At 33.5% G+C, this 14,844-nt stretch overlaps 1 protein-coding gene across 1 annotated transcript in view; it reads right to left on the reverse strand.

The window, feature by feature from the left end:
- Positions 1–720: 720 nt before the first annotated feature.
- The window catches only part of Dif (Dorsal-related immunity factor), a 104,282-nt gene continuing 90,158 nt past the window's right edge, over positions 721–14,844 (reverse strand). Inside the window, exons 3-5 of the mRNA XM_065499285.1 lie at positions 3,685–4,188; positions 3,224–3,615; positions 721–3,160 (exon numbers count right to left, since the gene is read on the reverse strand). Coding sequence (XP_065355357.1) covers positions 1,124–3,160; positions 3,224–3,615; positions 3,685–4,188 — 2,933 coding nt within the window. The 3' untranslated portion in view covers positions 721–1,123. The remainder of the gene's footprint in view (positions 3,161–3,223; positions 3,616–3,684; positions 4,189–14,844) is intronic.

Raw genomic sequence — 14,844 nt, forward strand, 5'->3', positions numbered from 1 at the left:
ATTTACTATGATACAATACAATAGTAGTATTATCATTTTTAAACTATTTATTTGTGATAATAGATTATTATTTATTTGTATACATAAATATTTGTTTTATCAATAAAAATACACAATAAATTATTAAGAACGTGAGTGAGTTAACAACTGTTTAAATTTTTTTTGTAGCTTTTTAAACAATATGATCCCTGTATTTGTTGTGTTTTAATCAAAAAAATAAATGTGGATATTATAGCTTTACGAACATCCATTTGTATCTATGTATCTATATATTTATTTGAGTTTGTATTTGTGACATGTGAGTATTATTAATTAAGTACTTCATTAATGTAATTATAATATGGATTTATAAATATTTTTATGGATTTTATTGGATGTAATGTTTATATTAATCAAATAATTATTAAAATTGTGTATGTGAGTATGTATGCATCTAAGTTTTGTAAACAACCACCATGATTAACCAATGAATTTGGAATATACTAAATACTTTTTCATACAATTAATAAAATTGCATATTTTAAATGTGTGTATGAAAATAAACATATAGAATAATGAAATATATTGAATAAAATTAAAGAAAAAATTAAAAAAATAATAAAACTTACAATTCGAAATATTACATTGCATTGGATTTTGTTCGAGTTGTTGTATATTTCGTAATAAATTCATTGGATCAATACGTTTTCGTTTGAAATTATCTAAAATAAATGTGAGTATTAAAAACAAAAAATAAAAAAAAAAATTAAAAATATTTAAAACTAATTTGTTCACTTGACTAGAATTATTTCGATTGCATACACCCATTACTGTGTATGAATAATACTGGTTTAGTTTTCGAATAATTTAGATTAAAATCATTAAAAATTATGGATAGAGAGAATATTAAGTCAAGTCAAAAATCGCACTGCAAAAGATTGTCACTAAACTCTTAAATATTCAGAGTCAATTTAATTCATTGTTGTTTGATTTGAATTTAAGAAAATATTGCGGATATTTGGAAAGTCTATGTTGTAAATAAGACAATACCAACAATTAACCCAGATCAAATGTAATTTTAAATAGCAACCTTTATTACACATGGCAAAGTAAATGTTTTTTTTAAAACTTTTGTTTTCATATCTCAATGCAGACCATTAGCAGCTGCTAAACGCATCGCCACTTCTTCGGGTGTTAAAACCGGTTGATTAGTGAAAACATTTTCATCACAGGGATCATCACATTGTGATGGCAAACTTGTATAGAGGGCAAAGTGTTCAGCCTCTGAAAGATCTACACCCGCATCAAGCACCACACCATAAGCTCCTTCGCATAAATTCTTAATACTTTGACGATCGGCAATGGCTATAAGTTCCATATTTCCATCCGATATGGGTATATCGGCCAATTGTAATGCACTTAAAGTCTTGCGATCCAAGAGACCACCATCGTATCTTAAAGTACAGGAACTAGAATGAGATCTTTCCTTTTTACCCAAAGTTTCCGAGCTGTCACCCTTTAGGGGTATATGAATAACATCGGCATTACGTTGAGCAGGACGTTTTCCCGAAACACTACTGGCACTACGACCTACAGCTTTTCCAGTTTTATCATTGCATTTGGGCTCAAGTCCCATGGAATTTGGTTGCAATGATTTTACCGAACGTATAGAAGCACGATTGTTGTCATTCATTGAAAAGTTGCCAATGCTGGGTTCACGACTTTGGTTTGGGGTAGTCGCTTTCGAATTGGATTCATCTCCCGAAGCTGAGGCATCGGGTTTACTCTTTTTGCGCGAGAACAAGCGTGAAAAGAAACCTTGCTTTTTCTTGGGCGATGGTGTTGATGTGGCCGATCGTTTGGTAGGACTCTGATCGGGAGTTCGCATGATAATAATTTGTGAGGGCGGACGTGAGGAAATGCTACCATTGCGACTACTATTGGCTGTACTATTGCAAGGCGAAGTATCAGTGTTTACGCCCGCCCATAATTCTTGGGAAGGTTTGCGCTTAGGAGGCAATGGAGGCAGAAATTGTTCTCCAATAGGTGAAGGAGTTCTGGGTGGCAATGGTAAAGGTGGAGATGGCGGGGTTTGTGGCGTTTGAGCAGCGCTTAGTTTTATTCTTGGGGCCGGTGGATTTTTCAAAACAACTAAATCATTTTCTTGATTTCTGAATGATTTTTTATTCTCAGTATTTGTTTGTCGTTGAGCTTTTAATAACGAGTTTTCGTTGGGAATCTCAATAGGGTTCTTGAGAGCAATCTGAAGACTAGTGTAAGTAGCGGTTTCGTCAAAGTTCTCATCGATATCGACCGATACTTGCGCACTAGCGGAACAATTTAAATGTTCAACATCATCGGCCAGATCTCGACTATAGTCTCCCTGCAGCTGGTCAGCAATATTACGCTTTGCTAGTAATTCCAAACAAAATTTGTCATCTAGTTCTATGTCCTGCTCGATGAGGTCTGTGTTCATACGATTGTCGTCCGTTATGGAAATTGTATCTAGGCTTGTAACTATTACACCTTTAACCGTCTCAGTAGTTCCACTCAAAGATAAAATGTCGCCATTTTCAACTATAAGACTGTCGGTACGTTCGAATTCATTGGATTGCATCCATTCTGTGATTTTGTCTACAGTCGTTAATTCACGTGAATCTATTTCCCTATCCCCTAAAATCTCTTCAATCGGTGTCGAAGTTTGTGTGGCATCATCCATGGTCGGAAAAGTGATTTGTGGAACTGGTAATTCAATTTCCACATCACCGTTGGTACGTTCAATGTAGTTGTAATTGTCAGTGTCGTCATTGTCATTATCGTCGTCGTCGTCATCATCGCCGTCATTGTCATCGTCAAAACTTTGCTTTTGCCGTTTCCGTGCCTCGTCATGCTCATTTAATGTGTCGGAACTGAGAGGTTTACTAGCAGAGCTGTCACTGGTAACAGTATCATCGTTATCATTGTCATTATCACCTGCATCCGCCAAGGAGGGCACTGAATACTTGGTCGCAGTAGTTTCACTGTCTATGGATAGTATTTGCTGGAATATTTCCATGTCCTGTCTATGTTTCAGTTTGCGCTGTATACGCGGAAATGTTCGCATACCTAGATCGGGATGAAATTCGAACTGCAAAGCTTCGCTTGTTTCTCCATCTGAAGGTCGGTACAATTGTATGTATACCTAGGAAAGAACGAGATAGTCATAAAAAATACTGATACTGATCTTTGTTCATTTAAAACGTACCTGCACACTGTGCTTTACATCGGGGTTGATGTAGCGGGGAGTTTTAAAGGTAATAGCGGCTTGTTTATGGACGTCGGTCGGTTGAAATTGTGCAAAGTCTTCCCAGAAGACTTCATTGTTTCTCAATTCGAAAAATCGAATTTTAATATCATCTTTGGGCACTTTCTCACACAACAGAATGATTGTGTCTCCGCCTGTCACTTTGGCCGCACAGCTACACAAACGACAGATAACTAAATCGTTTATAGACTTTTTATCATGGATGGGATCTGAGACCACTGGCGGTATTGGATACGGTTTTCTTACTCCGGGTATTGGTATGAAGGCTTGAAAGCACAAACGTACAACATTGAGATCTATAGATGATGGTTGATCTTTGTGAGCAAAACCCGCTGAAATTACAAAAAGAGCAACATTTCACAAATGCCTATAAATGAAATACATATTTTATTAATACTTACTTTTGAACGGGTCAATACGTTTTCTTTCCCGCTCCTCAAGTGCTGCTTTTATGTCTTTCTTTTTAACACACTGTATTCCCAAGTTGCTGAAAACTGCTCTCATCGGTGGCCCATTAATGGTCGTCAGACATACACCGTATTCGCAGCCCTCTTTACCAACTAAATTATGGGGATGTGGTCGATAGGGTTCATCTTTGGTAACACATGAAACAACAACTTTAACTCTTCCCTCGTAGCCTTCTACTTCAATTGTGGGAAATGTTTTGTTCTCGGGCGTTGAGTGAACGCCCGGTATAGACCCAGCCGAACGTCCTTCGCATATGTATCGGAAACGAAGACCCTTTAGTGCAGGTTGCTCCACAATTTTGAGACGAACCCCTTCCAAATTCGGTATACTGGGCTGTGACATATGTGTGAAAGTGGGTGACGAGGATGCTGATGAGGTGGATGATACAGACGGTGGGTTATACATTGTGTCTGTTATGGTACTAAGAACGTCATCTACTGTAAATTATTTAAAATATAAACAAAAAATTAATAAATATTTTTTTAATTGGTGAAATGTAATGAAAAAAAAAAATGATCTCGGTTGAACTATGATATTGGAACCTAAAGATATTGAAATATACACGTATAAGCCCTTAGGAAGAAAAAGAACATAAAAAGTTGACCACTTTTACCTTCAACTGTATGAAATAGTTAGTTAATTTAATTATTTTCTTAAAAAAAAAAACAATTCAAATAGACAGTGTGACCTTAAATATATCAAAGCGTTAATTTTGAATAAAATTTAACATTCAGACCTCGTGAATATTTCTCTGAAGTTTCTACAAAAATATTCCGCAAAAAAATACACAATAGCTCAATACCACATTAAGACAAATTTAAAATTTTAGCTTTGAAACCGGTATTGATTTAAGTAAAATTTTCAGAATATTTTTTTCTATGGACTGATCAACTGTATGTAGGATATCAACCGTGGTCGGCTACGACTGACACATAGGGAGAACGGACGGAATGGTAAAGGGACAATGACAATGAAACAGACAGCAGACAGTGTATGATAGTTTTAGTATTAAGTTAGTCTATAAGAAGCCATGGAGGCTGTAAGAAGCTTTTAATAGTTCTAAGTGAACACTTATAGTGATAAGTTGAAGTTAGGTCTACTTTAATTGAAATAAGTGAATAAAAGTTATATTATAATGAATTAAAATAATAAAAGCGTGTGTTTTAATCCTACAAATGGGGACTCGACCGAAATACCTAGTTAAAAAGTGAGCCATAAGTTGCGAAGAGTGAGCCAATAGTAGTACTCGTGTTGAAAAAATAAAAAGTAGACTGTTTGTCATGAAAAACTTAAACTATTAACTGTGTGAAAAGAGAAAAGACTTGTATAAAGATGTTCATAGAAGTGAAAAAAGTTTGAAAGTTATTTTTTTTATATTGCATTATCAAATAAGAATGAACTGATGTTGAAAGGAAACTAATAATTTTGACTAATTTTTAAATGAGAAAGGAGAAAACAAAATGATCTATGAAGTGAAAGAAGTTTAAAATAAATTCTATATTGCATCATCAAATAGAAGAAGAAAGTGTTGAAAGAAGGAAAGAGAGAACGAAGTCACATTTGAGCACAAGTGAGAGAATACAAGTGAAATAAAAACCCACCCTAAGAAGTTGCATATACGTTGATAATATGAACAACTAAAATTGAAACAAATGTTGTGTGTTTGTTTACAAAAATTTTGTATAATGAGAAAATTGTGTTTGCCTACAGGCAATGAAGTGAAGTAAAGACAATTCTGCCAGTGGCACGAATATGCTGTTGTTGTGGAGCAAAACAAACGAAGGACTTGTTGTTGCTTAAATAAAGAAGAGAGTTTCGTACTCTAATGTTTTTGTGGAGTGAAACCGAATTATTCGTGTTGTTGCTTAAATGAGAGTTTAATACTCTAGTGTTGTTGTGGGGCAAGACAGATCTTGTTGTCGCTTAATGATTTGTGGAGTGAAACAGACTTGTTGTTGCTTAATATAATTGTGGAGTGAAACAGACGAAAGTCTTGTTGTTGCTTAAAAGGAAGAAATATATAACAGAGTTTGATACTGTGGTATTGTGTGGAGTAAAACAGTCAGTATAGTCTTGTTGTTGCTTAATAAAAACTCTTGTTAAAACAAATAATAAAACGAACTTTGTGGTGTTTAGTGCAGTTGTGTTGAGAACGAAACATACGTTTGTATATACGTTTGATTGTGCGTAGTAAGGAAATTCTTTTGTCGTTAAGCAAAAGAAAAGAAAAAACTACTGGAGGAAAAAAGAAAGACGTTACAAAAACGACTTGTGTTGTCAACGAAATCAAAGGGACTTGTTGTAACATGATTGGTGTGGTTTAAGCAAAACATTTTTTTTGGTGTTTGTTATTTCTGTGAAATATAGAAAGGAACGTTATAAGAACTTTGTTGTGACTTGTTGCTCAGTGACTAAGTGAAGAAACTTTGTGTGTGTTTTCTGCTGTTGTTTAGTAAGAAAAATTGGTGAATATTTTGGTGTTGCCTAGAGAAGTGTAAGCTGTGTATTTTGCTTAGTGAAGCTGTATAGCTGTATATGCTTAGTGAAGAAGCTGTGTGTGGTGTTGCAGTTGTTTGAATGCAGAGGTAGTGGTATATATTGTACGTGTTGTTGCTGTTGCCTAGTTGAGACGTTTATGGTGTATGCAGTAGTAAAGCTGTTTGCAGATAAGTAAAAGGTTGTATTCATCTTGAACTATATTTTATTTTTGTGATTTAATTAATTTAAATTAACGTAACTTTCAATTGTATTGATTTTGTAATATTGTAATATTGATTTTATTGTAATATCATAATGGACAGAGAGACTATTTTGGGTTTGAGTGTTAGTGCTCTAAGGGATGAATTGACGAGGTTGGGATTGAGTGTACAGGGACTTAAGCAGGACTTAAGGGGAAGACTTTTAGGGCATTACGAACTGGATTTTGTTGACGCTAGGGTCGACGCGGATGATGTCGCCAGTTCAGTCGGTTCTGTTGTAGGTGATGCTGTCGGTGCTACTGTCAGTGATGGGAGGATAATTCCTGCACAGAAGAGTATGTACACACTTAAGGATGTGGATGATAGTCTTTCGACGTTTAGCGGAACGAATTCACCTGACATTAATCAGTGGATTACAGAGTTCGAGGAAATGGCAGAGATAGTTCAGTGGACCTCGCTCCAAATGTTTGTGTACGCAAGGCAATTATTAGTTGGTGCTGCTAGAATGTACGTGAAGAGCCTCAGTGGCATTAAAGATTGGCCAGCGTTAAGAAGATGTTTGCAAAAGGAGTTCGGTGTTTGTTTTTCATCGGCCGAAGTTCATAGACAATTGCGTAGTAGAAGATTAACTAGGAGTGAGACGATGCTAGAATATTTGTACAGTCTTATGGAACTGAGCAAGCGAATAGAGTTGGACGAGAAGAGCATCGTGGAATATTTTATTGAGGGAATTCCAGATTCCAAATTTAATAAATCGGTTTTATACCAGGCTGATAACATCGGTGAACTTAAACGACAGATTCGGATTTACGAGAAGATAAGACTCAATCCTCGGTCATCAAACAGGGGAAATGAGTTAGGTGCGACTGAGGGGAAGGGTGAAGCGGAGAAGTCGGAAGCGACTAAATCTGATAGAAGATGTTTTAAATGTGGCGCTACGACACATTTTGCGAGGGAATGTCCGGAGAGACAGGTGAAGTGTTTTAAATGCCAGAAATTTGGACATCGTTCTTTCGAATGCCAAGCTAGGGAATCAGCGACAGGGGTCGTTAAGAAGGAGCATGGCCAAGCGAACATGGTTCGCAAGGGTCCGAACTTGATTTTTAAGGATGTTACGATTAAAGGCAGAACGCTCCAAGCTTTGATTGATACCGGATGCGACGTATGCATTATGAGCAACGATATGTTGGAGATTTTAGGCGATGTCGAACTCATTCCCGAGAAGGTGAAGTTGTATGGAATCAACGACAATGTAATCGTGACTATTGGTCGTTTTGAGGCGACAGTGAATATTGATGATTTGAAATTTGATGTGATATTTTACGTTGTTAGGGAGGGTGACACTATTCACTCCGTAATGATTGGTAATAGTTTGATGGCGATGGCAGAGGTGACGATTCGATATGGTGTGGCGATTTTTAGGAAGCCGCCTGATGAAACTATGTTGCTGAATGAAGTTGAGAGTAGTAGTACGAACAAGGTGCAATATGTACCGAAAGTGGAGGTAAATCAGGGGCACTTAGCGGATGAATATACGGATAAGGCAGTGGAGATGATTGAGGAATGTAAACCACGGACAAATTTCGTGAGTCCAGTGAAGGCGAATGATGAAGTACCGGTTAGCCAACAACCAGACCAGCGCATAATTAATGCGCAGGAAAATGATGATTTAGCCAAGGCGATGAGAGTTATTTTGGAATATGGTGATTGCGAAGATTTTTATTTGAGGAATGGTGTTTTATTTAAAGATCCCGTTAAGGAACTTTTAGTGGTACCAGTCCAGATGGCAGAAGAGGTTATTAAGCTAACGCACAACCAGGGTCACTATGGTATTGAAAGGACCCAGGAAATAGTAGGAAAGCAGTATCACATATGGAGATTAGCGGAAAAGGTGTTGAAGGTGGTTGAAAATTGTGTGGAGTGTATCATCACTGATGCAGATATGGACGTGAAAAAGGGGTTGCTTGATCCGATTAATGAGGAGGAAGTTCCTTTTGAGAAATTCGTATGGCACTATCTAACGAAATCAACGGATATGAAATCGGTAAATGACTGTTTAGAAGAGCGATCTGAGATGAAAACAGATGTTCTGTGCGGTAATGGCCGAGTGGAGCGGAGAGACAAAATAATAGTACCAATATTATTGACTGGTGTAGAGATGAAGTTACCAGACTATCCCGATTTGCGAGAAGTATTTGAAGTTGAAACTGTAAATCATTTGAAGAATGATCCGCATGATGAGCGTGCGATGGCAAGGTGTAAAATGAGATTAGGATGGTTGGGGACCACTAAGTTCCAACCTCGGTTGTTCAGTTTGTGCAGAGATGGCAATCCGGGCCGTATTGCTGTCAGGAGGGCCGGTTGTAGGATATCAACCGTGGTCGGCTACGACTGACACATAGGGAGAACGGACGGAATGGTAAAGGGACAATGACAATGAAACAGACAGCAGACAGTGTATGATAGTTTTAGTATTAAGTTAGTCTATAAGAAGCCATGGAGGCTGTAAGAAGCTTTTAATAGTTCTAAGTGAACACTTATAGTGATAAGTTGAAGTTAGGTCTACTTTAATTGAAATAAGTGAATAAAAGTTATATTATAATGAATTAAAATAATAAAAGCGTGTGTTTTAATCCTACATGTATATAATAATGAACTAGTAACGAAATTATTACAAAAATATATTTTCCCTTTTAAACGCATTTGCAAACTTCAAAGGTGATGCGTCACGGTTTAAAATTATCCGATTTGACTCAAAACTAATTTTCATTCAAATCTTTACGCACGAAATAGGAAATGATCACTTGAAGTATTTATGAATATTAAAGTTTTTCTTCCTTATTTGCCATGCGATTGCATAATTCAATTTAACAATTTGAATATTTCCATGGATATTTAAAGGAATTGCTTCTTAATGAATATAAAACTCTAGAAAACTCAAGCACATTTTTAAAAATACAATAATACAATAATAATACAAAATATATGTAATTGAAAATGTCTGAAATTCAATTGGAAATATCTGAAAGAAAATTCGAAATTTCTGGCTAACAATTGGAGAGTTCAGATTTCTAGTTTTTCTTTTTATTATACAATATTTTTATTGTTGGCGTTATACAATATTTTTATTGTTGGCGTTGTTGATAATATCGTTTCAAGATCTTTAAAAATGTGTTTGAGTTTTCTAGAGATTTATTCTAATTAAGAAACAATTCCTTTAATGATCAATGTAAATATTCAAATTGTTTAATTGAATTATGCAATCTCATGGCAAATAAGGAAGAAAAACTTTAACATTCATAAATACTTCAGAGTATGTGATTGTGTGCGTGAGTAAAGATTTTAATGAAAATTATTTTCATTGTTATTTTGTTTTTTGATAGATTTTCCTCTGCCAGATGGATAAAAAGTCTGACGTCAATAATAAACAAATCGAATATTGATCGCACCGATACCATTACGAGTGCACAAGTATCCGCGTAAGTTTTTGTTTGTTTATTTTACCGGTTGGTTCGTTCACTAATGTTGAAATACATAAATATTAAGAACAAAAATTTAATTGTGTACATTTCGAATGTTTATTTCGAAATTACAATTGAAATTTTGTTGTTCAATTGCTTGTTTATTTCATTTACGTGTGTGCGGGTATAAATTCCATGTAGTACCACAAATTAAATTACCAGAAAATGTACAATTTTCAATATGGTTTTCGTTTTGTTTTGTTTTGAAAATTACACAAATATTTTATTATTTCTTTAATGTCTAAAGTAGAATTGGCAAACAAATATGTATATATGTATGTGCGAGTATATTTATAATCGAACAATTGACATTGAAAACAATTGAAAACAAAATCGCGACGCATCCTGATGATGGAAAAAAATTAAGGGAAAAATGTACCGCACACTGGGGCGTATGAATACACATAAAAACATTTAGTTACTCATACGTCACACTGGCAAACACGGGGTAAGCCAACAGTCGATGAAATGTAACCGTACCGTTTACTTAACGTAAGAATTTATTATTATAAAAAAGTACAAATTTGATTTAAAATATCATTTCACTTTACATATCAAAGCATGCTACAATAATTGTAGAAGGTAGAATCCAACATAGAGACGAGACGGAATTGTCAAAAACCTAAGTCTCTTGTCAAAAACCTATCTCTTGCAACAACAAAATATATGCTAAACAATTTATTTTGTTGTTGTATCAGAAATATTATTCGTTGTATTTTTGTTTGACAATTCGGAGTGTTTCGTCTCTATGTATAATTCTCTATGGTAGAATCACTAGGGATAGTTTTCAATATAACGTCACCCCTATAACGTCAAACTTTGATTTTGATTTTTTTCTTTTGTTTGACGTTACAGAATTGTATAATTGAGAATTTATGTTCTACTGAGTGTACCTTATATTGTTTTGTCATGATATCGAAGAAAATATTTTTTTAGTTATCGATTGTTGTTTTTGTGTCAAATTATCAAAAAACTTAAAATCAATATTATTAATAATCTTGAAAAAATTAGAATTTTTGTTTAAATTTATTCTTTTTTGTATTTGTATTCAACATTGTTAACAGATCTCGGTACCGTGAAATAGCATCAAAAATGAAATAATTCCCAAACTGGAAAAATGAAACAACTACCAAAGGGTAAAATGAAATTACTCACAATAATCGGCGGTTTCATAATTTTAAAAATATTAGTCCCAAAAAAGCGAAATAACTCCTAATGAAATAAATCCCAATAGAAATGAAATAATTCCCAATCCAAAGAAATTTATTTATGTAATCTAAAGAAAAGGAACTAAACAAACATATTTTGCATTGCGGGCCTATGGCGTAGCGCAAAGTTTTACTCCTCTGGGATGTGTCAAAAACTGGCTTCACTCAGAAAATTTGTTTTGCATTTTGATACACCCCAGAGGAGAAAACCTAATGCAAAAAACTTTTCTGAATGAAGACAGTTTCTGATATTTATGGTTTCTGCTTTTGCAAAGTAGAACCCAACAAAAATGAAATAACTCCCAATATAGTGAAATAACTCCTAATTCCCAAAATAAAATGAAATAAAACCCAACAAAAATTTCATTGGGTGTTGTTTCATTGGGAGTTATTGCATTATGAAATAACTCCGTTAGGAGTTGTTTCATAATGAAATAAGTCCTAAGTTGTATGAAAAAGTTGTTGGGTATTATTTCATTTTTTCCTGGGGAGTTATTTCATTTGGGAGCTATTTCACGGTACCACAGATCTTATGTAGAAACGCATGAAAATTATATTTTGAACAGCTTCAGATGTAACGGTTACGTTATATTTCACTACTAAATATATATGGGGATTTTATATTTAAAATAAAAAAGAATCTCTTTAAATTTGTTTAGAATAATAAAAATAATAACAATATTAACCTCCAGTAACACGAAGTCTGGTTATGTATTAACTAAAATATTTTTAACCGACAGCATAACTATTAGTTAACCAGACTTCGTGTTAAACAACATTGTTTAATTTGTCACATTTATTTCCAAGGAAGAACAAGTTATTAATATTTTAAATAAATATTTGCGATGCAATTTTGCATTAATTTAGCATTGTCACATGACTCGTCAGGATTATTTTATGATAAAACTAATATAACATTTTAATATCAGTTACTCCCATACAGATCGAGTTTTATTATTAAAAAATATATATTTCCTGATTGTATTTATTAAGATCCAAGATAGCTACGTTTTTATGATAATTAAAGATATAAATACTTTGTTATATAACCGTCTACATTTTACTCTTTTTACGTAAAGTATGAAACTTTAGGTAATACTCGTAACCTTAAGTTCCAAGTATTGAGAATTTCTTAGGAATAGTCTTAAGACAATTTAATTCAATTTGGATTAGATTTGATTGAACACAAATTGTGCTATTTAAACAATATAAAATCCAACTAATGAAAGCATTTTTTTGGAAAGCAATAAATAAATTTAGCTTAATTTTTTAGCTCGATATGAAACGATATTTAAACGACTGCATGTACATTAGGTACATTGTGGATGTTGTTCAATTAAAATAAAAGTTTAATTCATTCTAAGACACCGTTTCTCAAAATGTTTGTTCTGGTGTCAATATTTGATAAACTGGATCAAAGGATAAAAGTACTTTTATGATTTTTTTTTTCAAATTTCTCGCAAAGAAAAAATATAAAATTTTGTTATCATGTGAAAAGTGTTTGAAAGCCGCATTGGACATGTCAGATATTTTCGTGTAAGTTGAAAATTATTCGAACTTTGTTAATTATTTAAAGTAATTAATTGAAATTAACACATTTTAGTCCTCATATAATTTCATCGGGTTATATAAACCCGAAAAATTAATTTTGAGCTTAAACTATGCACAATAAACTTGTTTATCTATACAAAAAATATCAGTGCATTCTGTTGTTGTTAACTGTTGCTAAAAAAACACTAATGTCTTTCATTATGTTTCAATTGGTATATATTTGTTTTCGATTTCTGAAAAACTAAAATTTTGAGTTGTGTCACTTTTGAACTGGGTGTGCGATATGTCATTTTGAGGGACACATATCTGTCACATATTCTCACTTAGTTATTGAACATTCTAGTGTAGACAACAAAGCATTTTTTTGCTTCGAAAATGTCGAAATTTGTGCTAACAAAGCGTCATATGCGGGAAGTTTTGCTTTACATCTTTATTTTGAAATAAATGCGTATATGCATGACTTCTGCATACATGAAACCTATTTGTGTTGAGTTTTATTTGAATACCAACATTTTTAAGAAATCTACACTCATTAAATAATTTTTGGAAGTGGGCATTATATGGAAGCTATGACTAATTATGGACCGATCGTTATAAAATTTAGTGACATGACTTTTGTATATATATGTACATAAATTATTTGTGCTGAGTTTTATTAAGATACCAATGATTGACACGCCAGCCAAAAGCACCAATTCAGCAGGATTCATCCAAAAGCAGAGAAATTGAACGACGATTTTTCATGTCCGAAATGATGCTTGAACGCTATAAAAGAAAGTAATTTTTGCACCAAATCATTACATGCGACGAAAAATGGATCTGACCCGACCATCATAGGGTACTGCTACACGTTCAATATATATTGTGATATTTGGATCGCGATCCATTTTATTGGATCACGCAAAATTAGGTTATTCTGCAATTTGGATCGCGATCCATCAATACTGCATGCTACACGTTCAATAAATATCGCGATACTGGATCGCGGTCAATATATATTGAACGTGTAACAGTGCCCATAGGGAACCTTTACCGAACGCAACTGATTCGTTTAAAGCGAACAATCACCCAGAATATGCGCCCAGACATTAAACCGTAAAAACATATATATATAACATTTTGCTATCTTTTCATTAGAAATTCCAAATATTGAAAAATTTTACATTTGACCTTCACGATATAAAGGTTAACGTTTTCCGATTTTAGTAAAACTTTCAGACCATATTTAAAATTACCTGAACTATAATATTATGAATAGGTTTTACTTAAATTTTATAACAGTAAGGAAATTGGGCTCATTCGCCAAAATATGGACGAAAAATTAGATTTTCTTGAAAAACGCAAAATTTAAATCACAGGTACGGAAAAACTGTAAGAGGTATTGACATAATTTTTTCATATTTTTATTCCCTATTTTGATCTCAATAAATCCCAATGTGATGATCAAAAAATTCTAAAATTTGTTTAACAAAATTTTTAAAAATTTGAAAATGGAGATTCGAAACGGCCGTTAAAAAAATATTTTTTTTTGGCCATTCCTGCGAATAGGTTAACGGTATCCTACGAAGATAAAAACTCATACACAAGTAAATACGGATATATTTTAAATAAAAATTAGCTTTTATTTTAATTTTTGTCGAATAATGTTAATTTTTTTCCTAAATTTCTTGTTCAAGTAGCCTGAGACACGTTCATGGTCTGGCGAATTTGTAATAACTTTAACATTTTTTAACCAAATTTTGTCATTTATATCTCATTACAACGATAATTACGTACACATGTCGATTCTTTTGCATTCAATTGCAAAAGTGTTTATTTAGTGGCAAAATTTTTAAAATATCTGAAAAATTTGCATTTTTTCCGAATTTTGGCGATAATACAGTTTTTGGGTCATTTTGACCCAAAGGAGATGCAGGGTTAACTTCCAAAAAAAAAATTGTTTAATGTAATATTCATTAATATAAATAAATCTATACATTTCTAGAAAACAATGCAGAAATTTAACGAGTTTCACCTATTTATTCCATAAAAATAGTAAAATTTTGCATATATCTGAACTTTGACCTCGATGCGCGTCCAGAAATCGTTGACCTATTTGGCTCTAATTTTCAGCA

This window comes from Calliphora vicina, chromosome 2 (genome assembly GCF_958450345.1).
Source record: "Calliphora vicina chromosome 2, idCalVici1.1, whole genome shotgun sequence".
Classification (NCBI taxonomy): domain Eukaryota; kingdom Metazoa; phylum Arthropoda; class Insecta; order Diptera; family Calliphoridae; genus Calliphora; species Calliphora vicina.